Source organism: Corvus hawaiiensis, chromosome 19 (genome assembly GCF_020740725.1).
Source record: "Corvus hawaiiensis isolate bCorHaw1 chromosome 19, bCorHaw1.pri.cur, whole genome shotgun sequence".
NCBI lineage: Eukaryota > Metazoa > Chordata > Aves > Passeriformes > Corvidae > Corvus > Corvus hawaiiensis.
Window position 1 is genome coordinate 5,177,610 of NC_063231.1, and position 22,833 is coordinate 5,200,442.

The window sequence follows — 22,833 nt, forward strand, 5'->3', positions numbered from 1 at the left end:
TTGTAAGTGGGAAGTGTTTTCATGGATGTGATAGCAATGGTGTCTGAGCTTTTGGGGAGAGGAGTAGAGATCTGCAGGCAAGGTTTGTGAGCTTAATCTGATAAGACCTAGTCTTTGTTTTGAGCTTCTTTTATTCAGGATACGCTTAACCTCGAGTGCCAGCTGTCTCGCTCACCTCTGTAGGACTATTCATAGTCTCAGACACTTCCCTGACTGATGTGTGTGGGGGGTTGGGGTTCCAGGAGGGCACTGAGTACAAATAACTAATCAAACCTATTCTGTATCCTAAGAGCTGTTTTCTAGTTTACCTTTTAATTTTCGTTCTTGAATTTCTATTCCTTTCTCAAAAGCAGCATTTTCACAGCTGTTTTCTGCTGCTGTAGAGACGAAACTCAGAACAAATGCACCTGTAAAGCAGGAAAGAGTTTAACCGCTGTGGTAACACTTTCCGAGGGCGAGCATCGTGTGAGCCATGAGCAGCGACCGCGGGAACTCCTGCCACTCTCTCCGGGTGCTGGCAAAGGCTTGACACCATTGACCAGAAGAGGTTAAAAAGCAGAGGTTTCCTTTTTGACAGGCGCTGCTGGATCTCGCAGCGGGGTCAGCCCGCGGCTCCCCGGGGCCGCCTGCCGGGCCCGGCTCCCTCCGGGATGCTCCATAAGGAAAGCAACAGCTCCTACGTGTGGCCGGCCGGGATCAGACCTGGGAAACGCTGTGGTAGCTTAAAAAACCCGAGCTGGAAGAGGCCTGCAGGGAAAAACACCAAACCCAGATGCAAGTCGCGCTGTCACCTTGTACATTTTGGGTTCTGTGAGTTCAGGTCTCTGGTGCTGCCGGCTTCTGTCTGTGCCTCACCTCCCGTTATTTTTTGTGGTGCTGGTGAATTCCAGCTCACCAAAGTTCTCAGATCTATTGCATTATTCTTGCACTTGGGAAATACATAGGCAATAGGAGACCGGGAGGAGTAGGGGAAGGGGTCAGGCCCTTCCATACCCTGGCAGAGCTTGTGCTAAGGGAAGGCACGACCTCAAAAGCCATAAGCTACATACACACTCGTGTATGGCCCCTCTCAAACACCATGCACTGTTCAAACAGGCATTTGGGCACCCCAGAGGGGCTCAGTGGCTGTGGTTCTGCCCTTGGTGTCCGCACATGAGCGTGTAACACATCTGCTTTCCCTGGATTTGCTCTGGCCACTCGGTTTGGACTGTAGGTACTGGAGTAACTATGGCTCCTGATCATACCAGGTTTCTCCCTGTGGTCCCGAAATATCTGCAATTTCCTTCTTAAATTGACTTGTATGAGGAAGGCAATGGGCTGAGGCAGCTGCCTGCAACCTCTAAGTGTTTGCCTTCCCTGTCCTGGGCAGCAAGGACATGGCAGGATAAGGTGTTATGCTGCTGTTGTCCTTGCTGACACTCCGTCTCAGCCTGTTCCCTCTTCTGTTGGAATATGCTGGTATTGCTGTGGTCCCTATTCCTCTCTTTCTCACTGCAGCTGCATTGAAATGATTTCTTTCTGTGGAGTTGTTTTTAGAGATGACACCATGGTTAAGCCAATCAGGCCTGGCAGCGATGGCTGTCCCTCGGTTTAGCTCCAAGGTGCAGCCAGCTGGAATGGGGTCAACCATGCCAGCGCTTCCCACAGCACATGAGGCTCTGCTGACACCTCAGGCTTCAGCTGGGGAGCACCAGGAAGGGAAATGATCTTGGCTTCCATGTGTCTGAGTCCTGTAGAGCCTGAATATTTTGCTCTGTGCATCTGTCTGATGCCTCATTTGCTGGGTCACCCTTCTGAGCTGCTGCCTTGGGTCTGCCAGACAATAATGTCCTGTGAGCAGCCCTAACCTGCTCTGAAGGAGGTGGCGCAGCAGGGACTTCGTGTGAACTCCTGTATGGGGTGAGACAATGTAGTTTCTTGCAGACTGATTTCTCTTCTTTGGCAGCTGCCTTCAGTTCCTTTGCAACTTCTGCTGTTGCTGCTCTCAGAACAGAGCTTTTATAGCTCCCTCCTACCAGAACCCTTTTTTTAAAATCTTTTTTTCTTTCTGATTGTAGGGAGGTTCTTTGCTGTTTCACTAACATCTGAACTTTTATACTGAGAAATTCACTGTGCAATGTCTTCAAGCAAAAATACAGAAAATACCTAGTTCTCTCTTGCATGCATCTTTTTCCCTTGTCTCTCATCCCAGCTGAGCTGGGTGTTTGCAGAAGAAAAGGTGCATTCTGTCCAGAAGTGTCTATAAACTGAGGTGGACAAAATAAGAGGAAAAAAACTGAAGGAAGGACTGACTGCACCAATGGCAGCTGCTTGCCTTGGATCTCCAACCCGGGGCTTTTGCCCTTGGAAGGCTTTTTGTCAAACATTAAACAATGTTTTACAAACATTACTTTTGTATACTGGAAAAAATAAATAAATAAGGTGGTCCGGCTAATCCCCTTTGAGATGTTAGAGGGAGGTTTTGTGCAACCCACCATCCCTGCACCCTGGCACAGCTGGTGACAGAGCTGGTCTGGCCTTTGAAGCAACTGTAGCACAGATGATTTTTGGAGATCCAAAATGTGTCTTCCAGGTGCTGTCTCACCAGTCACTGCAGAGCCTGCTTGAGGCACCGCTTTGCCCTGACCATCTCCTGCCTCTGGTTGCCTGGGGAAGCACACACACAATATCCTGAGCTTTTTCCCAATCCTACAAAGCTCCCAACACTCTGTGTCTTGGGAAATGTGTTCCTGCTCCCTGCAGAGCCAGGGCAGCTCTCAGTACTCCATCAGTGCACGTGCAAACAGGAATTTGAGCAACTTTTCTATAGAAAAGGGGTGCAGGCACGAACAGCCTGAGGAGGGTGAGATGCCAAAGGCTGGTGAGGGATGGTCAGTGATGGAGTTGAGGTTGCCGGATGGGTAGGAGGGAGCAGTGCTGGGCAGGGGAGGACTCCAGGACACTGATCCTGGGAGCAGGGCCAGCCTGTTGGTGTGAGGCTCCTCTATAAAAAGCTCCAGTCTGTGTGCAGATGAGGTTCCTGTAGTGCTCCTTCTCCTGCAACAGGGCTTCTGGCAGATGGGATTAGACCCTGGCAATCCTTGGGCACAGGAATATCAAATGGTGAACATCTGTGATTTGCCCTGGACATGGGCTGAGAGGAGGAAATAAATGGTATTGCAGCAAAATCCCTTCCAGGACTTCAGTTTTCAGCACACTGACTTGGACTAAGGCTGCTGGGAGCTGCTCAGGCTGAAGGACAGGAATCCTGGTAATACAAGCGTAAGTATGAGATTTTGCTGCAAACTAGGCCCTGGGAGGAGGGTTCTTGAAAGTATAATCTATTTTCACCCTTAAGAGCATGTTTTGAGATGCTGTGAAGATGTAGAAACAAGGAGTCTTTTTTCTCTCCAGGAGAGCACGTCTGAAGCAACACAGGAGGTGCTGTGGCAACGTAGTACCAGATTTTACATTTTGAAAAGTCCCTCTAAAAGCTGGCATGATGCCTATCTAAATTAAACACTTTATGGCATGTATCTCCCTGCTGCAATGTTAGACTAATCTGAAACAAAGCTATTCATGTGGAGGACCTTGGAGGAGACAATTCAGGTTTGGAAATCCCATAAACTTTTTTTTTTCTTAGCACAGTGCTAAGTTCAGAACCCAGGCTGCCATTTGAGGACCAGTTTAAAAGACTTAATGTAAAATCCCATCTCTGTCTCAGCATGGAAACGATATAATATTTATTACTCTGATATTGATCTTTTGTAGCACAACATGATTGAAATTTAAGGCCATGAACCCTATTGCCCTTCATATGTGCTGGTGCTTCTGAGAATTTTGGAGGGATTTCCAGAAGACTTTCAGTTTCCCAACAAGCACTGAAACTAAATCCCAGCTCCCATCACCCCATTGCTTTGGAAGGGAAGTGCGTAATTAAGAGCTTGTCTTGAAAAAAGAATCTCAGCCTCATCTAAACCCCATTTGACAGCCAAATGCTGTGCTTCAGACAGAGCACGTGGTGTGTGACAGGCACAGAAGAGCAGGGACACACAAATGTGCATTCCAGGTGCCGTGGGGTTCCCTCCTGCTGCCAAACGTGCCACTGGCAGTGCCAGCCTTAGGATTACTCCTGACACAAACTTCTCCTCAGCTAAAGAGCTGTGAGGGCAGCTGGTGGGTGGGGGACGCAGCTGATGTTGACCTTAAAACGAGTGGCATGTGTTGTGTTGAGGTCGAGGTGGCAGGATGCCCCCATGACATATTTCTTACAGCTTAGACGCGCCAGATCGGATTCCTGTTGACACGTAAAGCCCTTTTCCGCAGCTCTGGCAGTGCTAAGAGCTGGGACAGCCTAATCTCTTCCTAAGAGCCTCCTGTGCAGTAACCAAAACCCTGGGGTTTTGCATGGAGAGGTGAGTGTGCTGATGTAGGGTCTGTGGTGCTCCTTGGCACCATCCCCTGTGCTTTGTGTCTGCCTCCCTGGTGTCCTGGACACATCTGTCTTCAAGCAACCAGGGTGGTCTCTCTCCAAGCACTGTGTGGGTGACACGTGGCAGCTCTGTGTGTCTCTACTCCCTCATCAGCTTCAGAGACGTAGGTCTGGAAGGTGCAAAAGGCACTTGAAGAGTGTGTGCTCAGGAGCCTGGCCCTGCTGCCAGGCAGGGCACAGCAAATGTCACCCTCTTTTCAGCAAACAGAGGCTCCACTCAGGAAAAAGAAATTAGCAGTGCCCAGGCTACAGAAGCGCTGCAGTTTTGTTGTACCTTCTCACATGTGGGAGATTCAAATAAGACAGAGCAGCCTGTGGGAAGCAGGATCCTACAGAGGAATTTGTGCAAGGACTCGCTGGGCAGTGTGTGACAGCAGTGTGATGTGTCCTTGTAATCCTGATAGGGACCTGGGCAATAAACATCTTTAATTCACTTTAAAACACTTCTGTAGCACTAGCCCAGGGCAGAAAGGTCTTAATCAAAATCAAGATCAGGCTTGTGAGATTTTGAGAAAAGTTACCTTGCAAATGACTTTCTAATTATTTCTGTATTCATTTACTAATTACACAGCTCAGTTTTTTTCAGCCCACGAGTCCAAATCCACCTGAGGAAGGGAGGCTCTGCAAAATGCCTTTAGAGAAAACCCAGTTTGCTACCTGCCCACCAAGGAAAGAGGTGGTCCCTAGGCAAGGGGGATGTTTTCCTGTCAATATAGCAATCAAATTTAGCTTCTGCCACTGTAGGCAATGCGGCATTAAAAGAAAGAGCTTAAGTTATTAAACTGAGCTGCTTTAATCGTCCCGTTCGGGGAAATCCATTGCTACAGGAGACCTGGGGATTAGTGTATTTTTACCGCAAAGCCAATACATCTATTCTGATCAGTTAACACTTGCTCATTCGTGCATATGAAACTTCATTCTCTGGGTTTGCACTCACTAGTATGGGACCAAATGGAGTTTTATTTGGAGATTGACCCTGTTACCTTGAATCTCATCATTCTGGTAGCTAGCTATGTTATTTTGCTTCTGGTTTTCCTGATCTCCTGCGTGCTCTATGACTGCAGAGGGAAGGATCCCAGCAAGGAATATGCTCCTGAGGTCCCTGCAGACACCCAGCCCCCGATCCGGCTGGTGGTGATGCAGCAGAGCGCTCCTGGTACTCGCTGGGCAAAGGGGCTCATCTCTGCCTACGAGAACCCTGCTGATCTGCCTGGGAAAAGGACTACAGTTGTGTGAGGGACCCTGTCTGGAGCTCCAGTTCCTGCCTCTCTGCTATGTTTACTCCCCATTTGCAGAAGGATAATGTGATCCCCAGGTAAGTTTAGACGCTGATTTATTTGATGTGGTGCCATCATTCTGGGGGTCATTTGATGTTGAGCTGTGCTCTGCATTGATATGAGTTCGCAGTTCTGTCTGCCAGCCATAAAGAGACTAATTTCCATTCCTGCTGCTGCCTCGCAGGCCACTGGCAGCCGGCAGCAGTGACGCTGTTATCCACTCAGGCACTGATGAGGGGCCTTGGTTTAATCTCGAGTTGTGCCTGGTGCAGTTATTTTGTCAGGGACACAGCGTTGTCCAGGGCATCCTACCCCAGTGGGCTGAGCTATGCTGCCCCACAGCCTTGGCACATCTTCCTCAGTCATGCAAATGACCTTGGGAGGCTGTTCCCACCTCCCTAGGGAGAAAAGAAACACTAAAGATTTTCAAAGGATAGATAATGCCTTTCAGATAGAAGCCAGCTGCTGCTCCCATCAGAATTTAATACTTTCCATGTTGTCTGCGAGCTCCCCTGAGGGCAGTGCCAAGCCTGTCTTGGCACTTATTTTCTGTAGGTAGAACGCAAGCTCTGCTCTTATGGGGCAGAGCACCCCTTTCCCTGCACAGATCCCCTGACAGGATACAATATGCTTCCTGGGAAAGCTGGGTACAATGCCTCCTGCCCAAAGGAAAGCAGGAACTGAGGTGAATTTGCCAGTAATGTGAAACGTGTGAGTCACCACAATCCACTAGAACAGGAATTTCTGACCCCACGTCCTGGATTTCAGCGTCCATCTCCACGTGTCTGACCCTGCCTCTCACCCTGAGCCTTCCTTCAGCTGTATCATGTTCCTGCTGGGCCACAGGAAGGCTGTTATTGTATCTCCAGTAAATTTAATGCTATCTGCATCAGGTTCTGCTGTTCCCATAATTTCAGAGCTATAAAGCTATAGGCCTTTTTGGTTAACAAGTTTCTTCTGCATCTTGCTGGTTTTCTTCCTCCGAGTGCTCAATGGGATGTTTAACACCAGGTTATTTTGTCCCTCTAAATAGTGCTCAAGTTCCTATATGTGATATTATTTAAGTTGGATTTTAGCTGGTTATTAAGGGAAAACTAGCACTGGACCCAGACTGTTGCAGGTGCCTGTCCCATAGGCTATTTTACATCATGGTCATGTGAAGTTCCACAGAGTCCTACAGAAAGCTTTAGTAAATACTGTGAGATTTATTACCTGTGTCAGGATGACTCACTGGATGCAGTGGTCCTAATGCCTTCAGGACGGGTATTTTAAATACTTCCAGAAATAAACTGCAGTGAATTCAAAGCACAGTTGAACAAAGCTGTTGGCTGGATTGCGTGGTTTGTACTCCAGCTGGGTAGGAACAGTCTGCCTGTGCTACAGCCCCAGATGTGCTAGTTTATGAATCAGCCACAGAGCATCCTGGCACTGGCAAAGAAATCTTGAGAGTAACTTTTTATTTAACTGTACTTTAAGAAAAGGAGCCAAAATGGTTAGTGGTTTTTCTTTTGGTTTGTAAACTCTTGTGAGTGAACCCAGGGTTTTTTTCCGAGCTATCCTTTGCACCCTGGGAGTTATGGATATGCCTGGTTTGGGAAGGAAGCCTGAATTGGAAGGAAGGTTCCTGATGGGTGGGTGCTGGAGTAAAACCCTTGATGTGATGAAACTGGTAAATCAGAAGTTGGCACCATGATCCTCTTCCATGTATCATGCTGAAATAACTATGTTTAATGTCTTCTTTTGGTTATTTAGCACTGAAAAAGTGCAGTTAGTTGTAGCTGCTCTGGCAAGATGTAGCAGTGACTGAGCTGCTCATATGTTATGGCTGCTGTCACCCACTCAGGCTGGGTTATCTCTCCTTGGGCTCTCCCATCTGCATTCCCTTCAGCCTGTAAGGTCTTTAAAGTTTTTTGTGTGTTCATGTATCGTTTAACATCCTAGGAGCCTTCTTGGTGGTACGGGATCCCTGGCATTAAAGAACAGGAATAATAACCTTTGTTAATAAGACCTTGGGGGGGGGGGACTAAAAAGAGCTCAAAAATATCACAAAGAGCATGTCACAGCTCGTGTCACACCAAATGCCACAGTGCCAGCAGAGAAGCTGTGGTTCTTTGCTGAAGGTCATGCAAATAATGTAATGACACCATGTCACGTCACCATATCATTGCCACTGTGTTTGTTTCAGTATGTAAAACAGACTTGCAAGGCTGTGTTAATAAATACTTTTAGATAGCTGAAATTCTCCAGACACGTAGTTTTGTGTGCATGAACCACAGATCCCTGGCTCCTTGAAGGTCAATGGCAAAGCTGCTGATTTTGGCAGGGTAAGTTTTCTTGCTTAAGCTTTAGAAGTTGTGCCAGGGGAGGCTGCAGGCACAGGAGCAGTTTCCCTTGTTCACTCATGAAGAAGTTTATCAGTTGTGATAGTTGGTGGACTCTGCTCCAAAATGTGGAGGTAAAAGCAGCAAACGATACTTTCCTTCTGATAGCAGGAAGGTAAATGGAGGTTAAATCCTTTCTGGAAAATGAGAAACTAAAGTGCAGGGGGACTTTTCCTTCCCAAGAGGAATAAAATGGCTTTCTCAGCTTTGTCTATACTAAACCAATATTGGAATATTGTTTATACTAGACCAGGATTGGAGTATTATTATTGGAGAGAGCCCTTTAGTACGCACTGAGAATTCCAAGTAATCAAGTACTTGTGAGTGAAATTACTGCTTTGGGGAGGTCTAAGCTGCCACAATTTACCTAATGGCTGTGTTAAGATTAATGCATGCAAATGGGCTTTTATCAGGCCAAGCTTGCCAGAAATCAGCCTTGAAGCTGTGTTCCTTTGAGTGCTTGCAGTCCTCTGCCATGCCATTTGCATCGTTGTGAAAAAACAGGGAGGAATACTCCCACAGCAGCTTTGTTGTTTCCCTAAGCTGTGTGTAAGATGTGAATCCCTTGCTGGAACTCATACGGTACAAAACATCCTGAACCAGGCTTTGCTGCTATCTATCCCAAACTGAGCCATGCAGAGGAGCCCCACAGAGACTGAGCTATCCCTTTGGGACACCTGCAGCATCTCCCAAGCTCCATCCCACATGGGGAATCACCAGGATGTGGCTGTGGGGATCCCTGGATTCCAGGGAAAGAGCTGTCATGCAGCTCTTTGCACATCCTCTGAATGTGACTCTTCCATCCCTGTTCAGTCGAGGATGGGTTTGTGTAATCCTACCCATGCCCATGGAGACATGTGCTTTGCCCAGAGGATTAGGCAGGATTTTCAGGCCAGGATATCCAGCACAGAAATACTGTCCTGCAGCAGGTGCCCTTTGCAAATGAGTGAGATGTGGGTAAAATTGTATTAACATTTATCCAGAAACAATATGAGTTAAAGGACGTTGGATGGACTGACAGAGATTTAGGAAATATGCTCTGTTCCCAGTTCTGCCCTTGGCTTATGGGGCATCCTTGGACAGCTCCTGTCCCCTCTGTGCTTTGCTCCACGTGTCTCTGGTTAATTTTCTCTGCTCTTCTGCCCCCTGCACTGAGATTTCTCTCTTAGTCATTTATGCCATTCATAAGGGGGTTATTATTACAAAACTGGCACACAGGGGCTGCACTTGAATTTCAGTCCATGGACTAACCCCAGTAGGATCAAAGAGAACAAAATAAAATATTCTCCCGCAAACAACGCCTGGAGCAGGTGGATCAGAGAGGTCGATGAACAAGCCACAATAAATCTGGGCAAACCCTGGGCACAGCCTTGCAACACCTGCTTTGGGTGAGCTGTGCTCACCATGGAACTCAGGGGTGCTGGGAGGATTTATTGCTGTTCTGCAGGAAGCAGGAATTCAGTCTGCACTGGCTCACTTACAGTTGGCTTAGTGCCCTTTTAAAGTCACAAATTACTGCTTCTGTAAAGGCTTTATTAAAGAGTTTTACAGAAACAACAGGAAAAAAGATTTCTAGATTTCTCCAATATTAATTCAAGTCAAGCATGTCATTAAATTCACTGAAAATCCATCTTTCTTGTGAGGCTATTCCACTGTAAACATACTGTCTAAGCCTTCAGATTTCTTTTTCAAATCCCTAATAAGCCACTACATATGAGTAGAGGATTAGTCCAGACAGACTAACCAATATTTGCCAGGGAGAATTCCTTCCCCATGCAGTGATTGTTTTGAATTTGAAAAGGGGTTAATCTTGTCTCATTTTTTTTATCAGCACATTATTTCATCCTCTGATGAGGATGTACTGAGTATAGAAGCACAGTGACATGTCCAAGTCAAAACCCTTGGCTGTAAGAAGAACTTAAGAATGATTTTTGCTGCCTAGAACTGTATCACCTTGAGTTATCAGTCATTCAGCTTGTGTGATGTTGGTGCTTTGGCAGGAATGCCAAGAAGTAAGAATTGGTATTGGGAGTTTAATTGGAAATACTGTTCTTCCAGCCATGAGCCAATGCTGCTTTGGGGAGCCCTACAGCCCAGTTGTTGTCTTTTAGACAGATCAAACCCCACAAGCCCAAGTCTCTTGAGCTACCTGTGTACCTTTTATATGGCAAAGCACTGACCTGGGTCTCCTGGCCCTGCTCCAGCCCAAATGACTTTGTGGCTCTCCCAAGTGCTTGACTCCCTGTGTGGGATCTGTTCTGTCAGGTGGGCTCCAGGGGTTGAAACTGAATCCATGTGTCCTGCTGGGGTCCCTGAGTGGCTCCTGGATGAAATGACAGCTGGAGCCTCAGCAAGGATATGCATGTGGGGAGGATGGGGGGCATAGGGGTACGTGTGCTGGAGTCTCCTGATGACTGCTGCCCAGGAGGAAAGCAGGTGGACTCGTGGGGCAGCTGTCAGAGCTCTGAGGTGAAGGTCTGGCTCTTCATGCTTGAGTGATGGAAAGCTAAATTAATTGTTTATAAATAAATTGCTCTGACATCCACAGCAGAAAGCTATCTGACTTAACAAGAGAAAATCATAGCAGAATGATAAAAAACAGGAAATTGGAACAGCTGCCTCCTCAAGCTTCTGTTCTGCTCCTGCTTTAGTTTCCTTACTTCCTCCTCCTCACGTATGCTGGTTTCCTTGGAGACACAGCTCCTTGGTTTTCCTGTCTAACACTGACAGTGTTTGACAATAATGTTTCAAAGAGGCATTTCCACCCTAATGTGACAAATCAGGAGCAGTTTTTGGAGGCAGATCCTTGTCACAAGGCATCCAAATCCAGCATCTGATGGCTCAGCCCCGGCTGCGGATGGGTCAGTCTCATCCCAGATCTGCAGCAGATGCTCTGTGTGGGCAATGAAGTTGTGCCCTAGTTTCTCCATCTGTTAATGTCAGTAATAATTGTTACACAAGTGGGGTGTAGGGTTGATTTAATTAGTATTTATGAAGGAACATGAGATCCTTTCACGGGTGGTGCTGTGGAGAAATTGTTAATTATGAATGATTATATATTTGTGTCTCTTCCTGAATGCCTAGAAGACTTGGACATATTGTTTAAGCACTCTCATTTTGCACTCCTTCAGTATTGAAGCTGATTGCACCCATGGTATAGCTCTTTATTACTCTAAAAATACCCTGAATTTAACTGCTATTGACTTCTGCATGAGCAAGGAATATAGGCTTAGCATCCACCTTTATTTGTAAAAATTATATTGCCTAAATAATCAATATGTTATCACTTCATTAGGTAATATTTTTCATGTTCTATTTTTATCTCAGCCACTTCTTTCATGTAAAATAAACGTACAAATTCAGGCCAATTCTAGGGCTAAACCTTTCAAGAAAGAGGAGGGGAGGCAGAGATTGGGCATATCCACCTTTACCTTTTTCAAATGATAAACCCTCTGAAATTCTGAGGGATTAATGGGAGTTGCCTTAAGTTTATTGCTGGAAACTGGACACACATAAAAGGAACATAGTGAGCATAAAAGGTGTATTGAAAAAATCCATGAGTAGCAGCAGATGATTAAATGTCTGCAGGTGCCCTGTCCATTTGGTACAGCCACTGCACCTCATACCCTTCCCAACAACAACCAAAAAAAGACAATACTTGATGGAGGCATATTAGTAGTGCTTATTACAGGTGATTTCTTTCCCATTCTCTGCATTTCTCCTCTCTCAGGAGCATCTTAATCACAGATTTGACATAAGTCACGCACTTGTTTCCTCAAAAAGAGGAAACCTACTTGTTTTCCTTCCAAAAGAAGAGCAGACAGCAGCAGCCTGGGCTTGCTGGAGGACAAACACTCCACCTGTCCTGAGCTTGAAGGACATGTCCCTTAGTGAGACAGAATCTACCCAGATTTCAGCTGTCTCCTGCGGGGAGCAGTGCAGGGCTGTGGTTTGCTCTCTGCAGGGCTCACTGCAACGCTTCCTTTAAATCATTTCTCATCAGCCACCAGCAGCTCTGCAATTTCCAGCCCTCTAGGCAAAGCCGGCAGGTCACCAGGGCAGGGGAGGTGTTATGAGCCCAGGGACACTGGAGGGAAAGAAAAGCTTTTTACTGAGATGGGAATGGTATTTTATCACTTTTCAGGGTGTTTTAGACCAGGTTTACACTGGAACCAGAGGGGTTTGATAATGGGTGGGTGTTTTTATTTCTAGCAAAAATTCTGATGCTGACATGATTACACCAGCAAAAATTAATTTGACAATAAGCCTTATTTTCCTTGCTGAAGTGATGTGTACTAACTTGGCAGATAATCTCATTAATTAATTGAAGCATTATTTACAGTTAATGGAGAGAGACAGCTTGTTAGGGACACGCCATCCAGTCTTTTCTAGTGCAGACAAGGCTCTGTAAAGCTGCATTTTTATTTATATACATATGCTGGATTGAAAATTGGAGCATTGCTTGTAAAGCCAAGTGTTCTATCCCTGGAGAAATGAATAGAAGGCAAATCTTTGGCATCAGGAGGCTCCGTGTTTGTTTTGGGAAGGAGAGCTGGCAGGGATCCCGATGCTAACTCTGAACATCTGAGGAAAAGGCTGCTGGAAAGAATTATGTTGTGACGCAGACAGAGGAAAGCCAGGAAATTTGAAGCCAGGACAGAGACTCCTACCTTAACTCGTTCTGGCATGGAAAGAATCATTGTGAAGTATTAACACCACATCCTTGGGATGCATATTTACAAAACGTGCTGGTGTTTTGAGTTCCCTGGCAGGAGGGAGGTTTTCACCAATTCTTGGTGGTAGAGAGTAGAGAACTGCTGGGACAGGTGGGAGTGCTAAGCCATGGCTGGAGGAGAAGATAGGGCTCATCATTGCCACATCGTGTGTTTTTGTAACTGCCTTGGCAGGGTTATTGGGCCTGGGAGGGGACATGCTGCTCCCCATTATTGCCTCTGGAGACCTGAAGGGACAAAGGGCCCTTTTTTTTTTTCCCCTCCAACCAACTCTGTATGCCATCAGATCCCGAGGCTCCCCTCCTCTTGGGAATTTGTGTTCTCGGTATTACAAAAGTCCATCTGTTTGTTGGGGTGACAGTTAAACTGCCATTGAGAGAGTGTAAGATATTATCATGGGCTGGTAATGGGAAACTGGTTTGCAGATGGACTTGCTGCTCTTCCCCTTTTGCAAACAGAAAATGCTTTGCCTTCTTCAGTTGCTGAAGGTGAATGTGTGGTTTTATTTTGTTGCCTGTTTGCTCTTCATGTGCAGTGAAAGAGAGGATGCCCCAACCTGGGGTAGAGCTCCCAGGGGAGAGGGCAGTCATGTTTGAGGCAAGAAGGCAAAGAAAAGTCCCCTCACCAGTAGGGAGGTGGGTGAACTGTGCTGTTAAAACTTCCCCAAGGGTGGCCAAAGCCTGGCCCACAGGGCAGAACTTCAAAGCACGGTCATACTGTAGGGCCACCTTTTCCTGTTTCATTTAACAGCTGCTAGGGAGGAGATGACCATGTTTTCTCTGTGCCCTCTCTGCTGGGAAGCATTCAGGGTGATCTGGAGTCACAGATGTTACAGAAGCTGGATCATTTCCTTTTTTGTTATTTCAGCAGAAGAAGCCAAGGCATACTTATTGGATGAAATGGATGAAGGCAAAAGGCTTAAGCCCAGGCTGTGCTCTCATCACACGAGGGTGAAGCACCTCTCTTTGTTTCTACACATAGCAAAATCTTGCCCTTACCTGGACTGGAGCAGGTCCAGCCTTTTGCTATGAGTTCTTTCCAGGCAGGTGTGCAGCAGCACTCACCTGCCTGCAGTGCGCAGGGCACCCTTAGATGTCCAGGTACTTCCTATCCTGTGCAGACAGCTGGAAGTGAAGGCTAGGTCTCAGCAGCCCCCTGCCCATCCTCAGAGGCCAGTTCCCCCAGAATGAGCACCAGGACCTGGCTGGATGGCAGGAATGCACATCCCTGAGCAGGACCAGGCGAGATGCGTGTTACCAGTGTGTAATAGTGCTGTGAGTGTGGGCAGCTCCTGTCACTGCATCTTGTCAGTGCAGAGCTTGAGAGCATCCTCTTGGGACAGAAGCATCTTGCCACTCTCGTTGGATTGAAGTACCACCCTGCCAGATTAGCTCTACTCCTGCAAGGTACCAATTTTTCTGTCCTAGCAGATAAACCTCTGCTGGCCAGATCACGGCATCGCACACTCCCAGTATAACCTGCCAGCAGGCACCAAGGGCTCAGATCAGCTCTGAGTTCAAAGGGGCACTTTGGGCTTAGCACTCACAGTGAGCCTGATCATGACTTCAGCCTGGGAGTGCAAGTGCCCCAGATGACCAGAGCAGGGCAAGTCTGCAGAGAGAGAACTGGGTTTGTAGGTGCAGCCCTGGCTGCTGGCACAGCACAGGCTCCTCTTGCATGTGGTGCAGTCAGAAAATGCTTTAATGTTTGGATTTTAAAAAATGAAACCATCATAATGCATGTCTCCTAATAAAAGATAATACAGAATGCAATAATTAACCAACCCTATCAGCTTCCCTGGTTGTTAGCCCCATATTAATGTATAATGCATGCATACAGCTCCACACGCTGAGACCTGTCTTTGTGCACATAATTACAGGTTCTTGCATAAAGGCTGCAGGTGCTTCTATTTTAACCCTGTATTACAGTGCCTTAAATTCAATACAGAAGTCACCCCAGCTTGATTCTCATTCTTCACCTCATCTTGGGTCACCCCTTTTCTCCAGAAGCTCAAGGGACAGGGCAGATAATTTGACATTGACAAGCAACTGCTGCCCTAAGCATCAACTTTCCAAAAAGCACATTCTGGGATACAGGTACAGCACATGACATGCACTTGCTGTCTGCCCACAAACCATTGGTCTTTCCGTGCTCCAGTTTTTGGATTTGCAGGGCCCAGATTCTGTTGCTCAGGAGTGGGGTGTGACCCTGGACCAGGTCTGAAGCCCATGTGCTGTGCTCTGTTCTCCCTGTCCCTGCTGCAGGCAGGAGGTTACTCAAGGTAATTGAACAGGATTTCAGTGGAAATACCCAGAGGTGACACGAGTGCAACTGCAGTGCAGGAGAGGGGCCCAAATTTGCATGGGTACAACCACGATTTCCATTTGGCTGCCACACTTCAGAGCCTCTGTCAAGCCACAGTTTGGCTGCTGGATGTGCTGCCCCAGCTTTCTGCTATCCCTCCCTGCTTTCAGATCCAGCTGCTCTCTTACTGTTGGTTTTCATACTCATTTTGTCACTCTTTGTACAACATGACCACTAATTGGTGCAGCTAATTAACTGTTAAAAGACAGTGTCTTGGTCTTCAGATCCAACCTATGGATCAGAAAGGCTTTCCTGAGAGACAAAGGCAGCTACAGCTCTGAACACCCTAAACTCATGTCATTAGAGCTGCACCTGGGAGATTCAGCTCCTCACTTTGTTTTCCCTTTGAGGGCCTCGAGCAATGTTTTTTTCTTAGTCAGAAGTTGGATGCCTTGTAGTGGACAGATGGCATTTTTCAAGTGAAGGTGGGATGAATAAAATCAAATATTTGTTTCCATTTGAACAAACGTAATTTGTCTAATCAGACTGTCTTCCTCTGGCGTCTATCCATGGAAATACAAACCACAAAGTAGCAAGCAACAGCTCTGGATTTTACACTGGAGTCCCTCCCTAAGAAACTGAGTGTCCTGTTCAGTACAGATCTCACTGGGTTCCCAGGGCTTCCTTTCTTTGAGGTTTGGTGCAACAGCAAAAACTGCTGCTTTGTTTCTTTTGAAAATGTTAGGAACATTCTCTGAGTAACTCTGCATCTTCAGAACTGGGGTTCTATGAATGTACCCCCACAAAACCTCCTGTGCAGAGGGAATGTGTAACACCACTGATACAGCAGCTCTGGTTGCTGTGTGCCCAGCCAGGGCCAGCTGCTGGTAACCAGACCCTTGTTTTGTCAGCCCAGGATCCCATTTCAGGCAGACCTGTACACAGGCTATAAATCATCAGGTCTTTTCTTTCACTTCCTTTTGCATATAAGGTAATGGCAGTCCTACTTTCCTGTGACAGTGCAGTAATTTACAATTTGACAGTGGTTTAATGAAAGTCCTGCTGATCTTCTCCCTGGAATTTGAGAATAGACATTACAAAGAAGTCCTTCTTTGACCTTTCCCTGATGGCCACTCCTGGAAATTAGAGTGTCTTCATTTTAATGAGCTCAGAGGATTGGGGAGTTGCAAGAAAAGAAAAATCGACTTCAAAAATACCTAACCTCCTCTTGTGAATATGTCAGGACATGTTTTTAGATGCAGAGCTCTTACCTGAACAGGCTTGTTCTCTCCTCATTCTGTGGCTTCTCCAGCTGAGCTCTTTCTTGGCTCCAGCCTGTGCTTTATGATGCAAGGCCATGTTGACTTTGCATGAGGTTTGTTGCGACATATGGAGAAGATTTGTGAATCAGCCTAGCCTTTGCTCCCCTCTCTGTCACTTCTGCAGTCCAGTCTAGGTGGCAAACCAAGTGTGACCTGCCTCTGTGTGTGTATATAAATACATACAAACACACACAGAGAATATAAGAACAATTCTATTCTTATAGAATATATAATGATATAAGATGCAATATAAAAACATCTCTGCAAGGCTTCCAGGAGCTGTGTCTAACCTGGCAGGGCCAGCCTAGAAATGAAGTGGAAGAAAATGAAGTAAATAGAAATGACTGAGAATGGAATGAGATCAGGAGATGCTGGGTTTGGGGCTCTCCTCTGCTGGATTCCCTCCCTGTGGGTCCCCTTCTTGGCCATATGGGTCTGAACTGTGCTCAGTGCAGGTTTGAAATTTGGGTGATGTGGAGACAGAGCCCAGCAGCTGCAGTGCTCACCCTGGATGGGACAGGACTTCTGCCTCAGAGCCAGAGTGATGCTGCTCTAGGAGTGATGGTACCCACAGTTGCAGGAGTTTGTAAATGAAAATAAAATATTTGTCAGAAGTTGATAAAACTCAGCTGGATTTTTTTGATTTTTACCAAAAAGCTTCAAAACTGGCCAGGCATCTTGTTATCTTTCAGGGTATTGAAAAATCTCCTTATTTTACCCTTTTTGTTGGGTGAGATGATTTCTTCAGGAACTAGTGTTACGGTGTCAAACAGACTTCAAGCCCAAGCTCATGGCTGTGGAATTGCTCCTCTTTTCCCAACCTGAGTGCCTCATTAGAAATTCAGTCTGCTTTCACAGCCAAAGGAGAGGGTTGGGTACCTCCAGAGGAAATTCAGATCTCAGGTGGATTTTGTTCCCTCTGAGGTGACAAGACACTTCATTTGGGTTCAGTGAGAAAAACACAGGTTTGGTCTCTGCTGTGCATTTTGGGTTTCTGGTCCTGGAGGTGGTGGAAGCACAGCTGTGGAAGATCCTCTGCAGCTCCATGCCTTAGAACAAGTTTTCTGTGTGAAAAATTAGAATTTGTCTAGGTTTGAAAGCTGTATAAATAATAGCGGTTTTTTAGTACTATACCAGTGCTATCTTGCATGCATATTTATTTAGTAGTAAGACTGAAAGCTTGGAAGAGAACTGTGTTTGCAAAGGGCAGTGATGGCAAAGGTTTCCTTCTCGTGTCTGTGTGCAGCACATAATGGAAGCAGACATATAATGGAAAATATGTAGGAAAGGTAATTTATTCTATCAACGTCAAATACCCACACAAACCAGTCTGGCTCTATATTTATATTTACAGAGTTCATTAGCACAAAATAAAAAATAAACCATAGTGAACATAAAATAAACCACGCTGGAATATGGGATGAGTGTCACCAAGGCTGTCCTTGCTGCTGCTTCAGTGCATTTATCCAACACTAGTGCTGAGCACTCCCAAACCAGCACTGAACAGTTTGGCTTCGAGGTGAGTCAAGGAGGAAAAGACAAGGGGTTGTTGGTTGTGAAATCGGAGTAAAATCCGGAGCAGCAATACATAAACATGGCATGGTTACGTGAAGGATGAATATGCAAATACAAAATACCCTCAGGCCTTAAATCACAAGAGTCTTGCAGTGATGCTGCCCCGGGCCAGGATTGCTGCGCAGGGCAGGGCCTGCCATCAGCCAAGGGCTTCTTTGATTAAGGATGCCTTTAGCCTACGCGGGTTTTAGCCCATTTTTAATAACAAAAAAGATGAGTTCCACTGCCTCACCTGCAGGACAACAGAAGACAGAAGCAGAAGACTTCTTCAATGCTGCCTCAAGTCCCAGTGTAAGAAAAGCGTTTGCAATTTCCTTGATCCCATTAAAAAGTGTTTGCTATAGCTGATGGTTTCTCACTGTGGCCTCTCTAGGGAGCTGGGTGGTATTTTTCCAAGTGGAATGGTTAGTGGATACCAGCTTTGCCACTACAAAAATGAGGAAAATAGCTGTAGTTTTTGCAGTCAGGTAAATACTGAGCCTGAGCACAGTCATGCCCGAGTAGGGACCTGGTGCTGTGTTCACCTGGCTGTGGCACAGTACAAATTAGACATGCCTCGTCTCCCCAGGGATTTTAGAGCTATGGAGCTGAGGCACATTACTTATTCTGCCATCAAAACAAACCTTTCTTCTGCGCTGAGGACAAAGCCGCTGCTCGGAGCTGGACTCAGAGCTGGAATAACAGGGGCCGTGTGAGGTCAGGGTGGAGGTGAGCTGGCAGAGCTCCCCAGGCAGGCATGCAGAGTGCCTGCCCACATTCCCATGGGCTTAGCTCAGGCTGTGGCCCCTGCTAGCATACCCATTTTTGACAACAAATACAAGCAGCTTTGCCACCTCCTCTGTATGGTTGTCGACAGAAGGATGGGCATTGTCCCATTCCCCTCCAAGCTGGGAACGGTGCAGAAATTTCCACCTGGAGTAGACACACCTTCATGATGCAGTTCTCCATCCCTCCTCCAGCAAACCCTTGCTGCAGTGGGTAAATTGAGACCAAAGCAGAGACTCTGAGCTGCTTGGCTTGGGTTTTCACATTTCAGGGTAAAAAGCAGGATTTGGAATGTAAAGCTGTGCAGCTAACCAGCTGAAATAAAGGGCCAGAGAGCAGCCCTGGCTGCACCGGAGTCACAGCTCCCAAGAGAGGCTGAGGATCTGCCCTCCAAGCCAGGCAGAATAGCTGGGTCATTCTTGCCAGGCCATGTTCAGTGTGGAGGGCAGGACTGCTTTTGGAGGCAGCCCCATTCATCACCCACAGCAAAATCTAATGAACAGCCAACCTTTTTTGGCAGCTTTTTATTGCAGGGAGGGCAGAGGGTTTATGTGAACTGGATTTGTGAAGGCAGTTGTACAAATATTTGTTCTCTGCTCCATAGCAGCAAAGGGATGAGTACAAACAACATCCCCATTTAAGGTCCCACTCACTTGTTACAAAAGATTGACCCAATTTTGGTTGTGTTATGGGCCTCCAGCTTGGTTTGCAGGTTGTGTAAGGTGTAGCTCAGCCCCTCTCCATAGCCTGGGACAGAGGCAAAGTCATGACAGAGCAATGCTGCAAGGATGGAAATCCTCCTGCACAGGGGATTTGGCCAGGAAAGTGGCTGTAAAAAGCACACCTTTGGGATCTCCAGTCACTGCTACAATTCCATCTATACCTCAAGTTATCTCAAGCATCCATCTGCTCCCTGGGAAGGCGGGATCAAGCCACAAGCATCCAGGTGATTATTTACTCAGTGAGCCAGTTCCCTCCTGCAGGCACTGCATCAGGTGATTTGTTCTTACTGTAGGAAAGAAAATTCTAAAGACAAAAAAGTTCACAGGGAAGTTTTAGCATGTGGATTCAGTGCACAGGTTAGATTAGGGCTGCTCTGTAAATGACCCAGGATCAGATCAGATTATCAAGACTGCAGTGTGTAAGACCTCTCCCTCCCACCTTGGATTAAACCCTATGCCACATATTGAAAAATGAAATATTGAATAGCTGCTCCCAAAGTGAACATAGTCCATTCAGTTTTGTGATTTTTCCCACAGGAAAATATTGCTTGATTATGGCATTAAATAGTGTGCAATATTAGACAGATACAGACAGGCTAATACAGAATTGACTTGAATTTTGGTGCTCCTTAAGGTCTTTGATTTTGCAACTTCAGTACTACGCTTTTATAGGTGGAGAGATTTTGTGCTTTAAAGTGTTTATGTTTAAACCCCTCCTCATGCAGTGGAGAACAGGTCTCTGCTGTGACCATAGAAAAACTGTGAGAAAAAGAGCAGTTTGAGCAAACTACCTTGGATGATTCCAAAACCATTTAGCCTTGATTCCCTTTAGGGATCTCATACTGCACTTTTATCATCACTGTAATTTGATATTAATATTTTTTAAATGAAGTGCAAGAACATTTCGGCAGTTGCTTTTGGTAGGTTCCCCATCAACATCCACTTAACTGGAGACAGAAAGAGTCAAGCACACATTTAATTATGGAGATGTTTGCATGACAGTATAAAATCTCAATTGATAAAGAAACATTTTTAATATGAATAATCAGCAGACTTAAAAGTCTTGGTCATCTTTAAATAGCAATATATTGATGACTAAAAGCAGCACTAATGTGTCGTGCACTATACAGCCTGTAGGTAGTTTAACAACCATTTATTTTAACCTTTCATGTTGCAGGAATGCAAGTAGGGGTCTTCCTTCAGTTTGTGTGGGATTAATGTCGCCATCCAAAAGTTGGGCCTCTGCCCCCCAAAACTCCAGAACAAAAGGGAAGAAATTAACTCCTCTAGAGTATCACCTCTCCTCTGCTAAGGGGCATCTTTCCTCCAAGGATGCATTCTCCTTTTTGTTGCTAAGGGCACCAAGGAGCTTTTAAATCGTTAGTGTTAGTGCAAATGTACCCAGCACAGCTCTACTGCCAAAATATGGGAATTTGGACTTCCACAGAAAAACTGAAAATGCCTTCATAAATTTTGGATAGAGACTTTTGTCATTTTGACTAAACCTCCACAGAGGTTTTTCCAGTGCCAGGTTGCTAATAGCTTTGGGGTTGTTTTCTAGAATTTAAGTAAAATGCTATTACAAGACTCCTGTGAAGTTCCAAAGAATTGGAGGTAGTTCAGAAACCACCATTCCTATTTATATCAGACGTGAGGCTGTTTGAAATGAGCCTTGGGCAGTTGGTGGGAGCAGGACAGGGCACAGCTGCCCAGTGGGGTCAGCCGAGGGCAGATGTCTCCATGGTGGTTTGTTTGGGACACGAAGAGCACAGTGCCCTCTCCATCCCCACTCTCACACCAGGGTTGTATCTTGCCCTGTAATTTATAAAATTGATCCTGCTAAAACCAAACAGAAAGGAGGAGAGTGGTGTGACCTCAGGAAGAACAGTCTGAGCACAGCACAGGAATTCCTGGGCTTTGATCCGCTGCCAGCGCCGTGGCCCCAACACTGGGGAAGCTACCAAGGAAGCAGAGTTTGAAAGCATAGCCTTCCTCCAAGGCTCTGGGTTCTGTTCCCAAAAATGTGGCCTTGCAATTTAGCACCCACAAGGTACAGATAAGAAGGTTGTAATGCCCAGCGCAGCAGAACCAGGTTAGGCCCCGGTGAGGATTCCTGCTCCCTTCTGTGGGTAACCAGAAGCAGCTCAGAAGTGACAGCCCCAGGGAAGGACCAGTTTCTGGAAAGACATGATCTGTGCCCACAAACATCTCTATTTCAGCTCTTCATCAGGGGCATTGTCTGTTTATTTCTTGATTTTGTTCAACCAGCCTCTCCTTATAAGTATTGCTACTGCGCCTCAAGACCCAGGAGTCTGAAGGACAGGAATTTGCTCTCTGAGGATCCAATCTTAGAAACAGGTTGAGGGACTCCTGTGCCCCTCTGGATTGTTGTTTACTCACTCGCTGTCCAACTGGCTCCGAAAAATTTCCCAAGTATTAGGGTTTTTTTCCCCTTTAGTCCTTCCAGCAATGATGTGATGGGTCAGAGTCTCATTTATGTGAGTCCAATCCCTCAGTTATATCACTGGAATGCTGTAGACTTTCATCTACTACAGCAGAAAGAGAAGTCAGGTCAGAGTCTGTCTGAAAACTTATCCCTTCCATTGAAGATAACACAGTTTATAACTCTAACTCAAGGTCAGACAGAATTACATGGATGAGGGATGTAAGGCCTCACAAAGGTTGCCAATAGCAGTAACACTTGTTTTGCAATCACTCTGTTTGGAGCAGAGCAGACAAATTTGCACTGGAATCAAACTTCTTGATATCTCTGTCTCTTGCAAGTCATCTGACCTCTCAGCAACTTGGCCTGGTCATCAGCGACTGAATGATATATCCCAAGAGTTTCCTGTTGTTCAGAAGGGATGTGGTGAAACTCCCTTTACTCTTTAGAACACCATAACCAAGAAACAGAACATTTGGACTTTTGTCCTTGAATCACAGAAGTTACTTCTGCAGAAACACTGCAAAAACAGTCTCTAAACTTATCAGGGGAATTGCAAGTTAGACAATCACTCAGAGCCTCTTGTCCCTGCCAGACACTCTGCTCCTTCTTCCCAAGGCTAACAAGCATTATTCAGATTGAGAGATATAGTAGGGAAAGTGTGTCTGATGTTTGTTGGGCTCTATTAAAGAACATGTTCATTTTGCTTCTGAATTATATTTGTGAACATTTGTGAGCAATAGAGAAAAATGGATTCATATTTTGTTAAGTCTGTTTACAAAACCTACAAGGCCTGAGACAATGCCATACATTGGAGTACAGATGTTTTCTCCCTTTCCA

The 22,833-nt window shown here is 46.0% G+C and overlaps 2 protein-coding genes across 3 annotated transcripts in view; both read left to right on the forward strand.

Annotated features, from left to right (window-relative positions):
• Positions 1-5,309: 5,309 nt before the first annotated feature.
• Positions 5,310-5,707, forward strand: SMIM36 (small integral membrane protein 36). Its single transcript, XM_048323695.1, has one exon. The coding sequence runs from the start codon at positions 5,378-5,380 to the stop codon at positions 5,705-5,707; it is 330 nt and encodes a 109-aa protein (XP_048179652.1). The 5' UTR covers positions 5,310-5,377.
• MMD (monocyte to macrophage differentiation associated) overlaps positions 5,654-22,833 on the forward strand; it is a 42,129-nt gene continuing 24,949 nt past the window's right edge. Inside the window, exon 1 of one of the 2 annotated variants that reach the window (XM_048323692.1) lies at positions 5,654-5,786. In XM_048323692.1, the coding sequence (XP_048179649.1) occupies positions 5,746-5,786 (41 nt within the window). In that variant the 5' untranslated portion in view covers positions 5,654-5,745. The remainder of the gene's footprint in view (positions 5,787-22,833) is intronic. The other variant, XM_048323693.1, reaches the window with a different exon arrangement.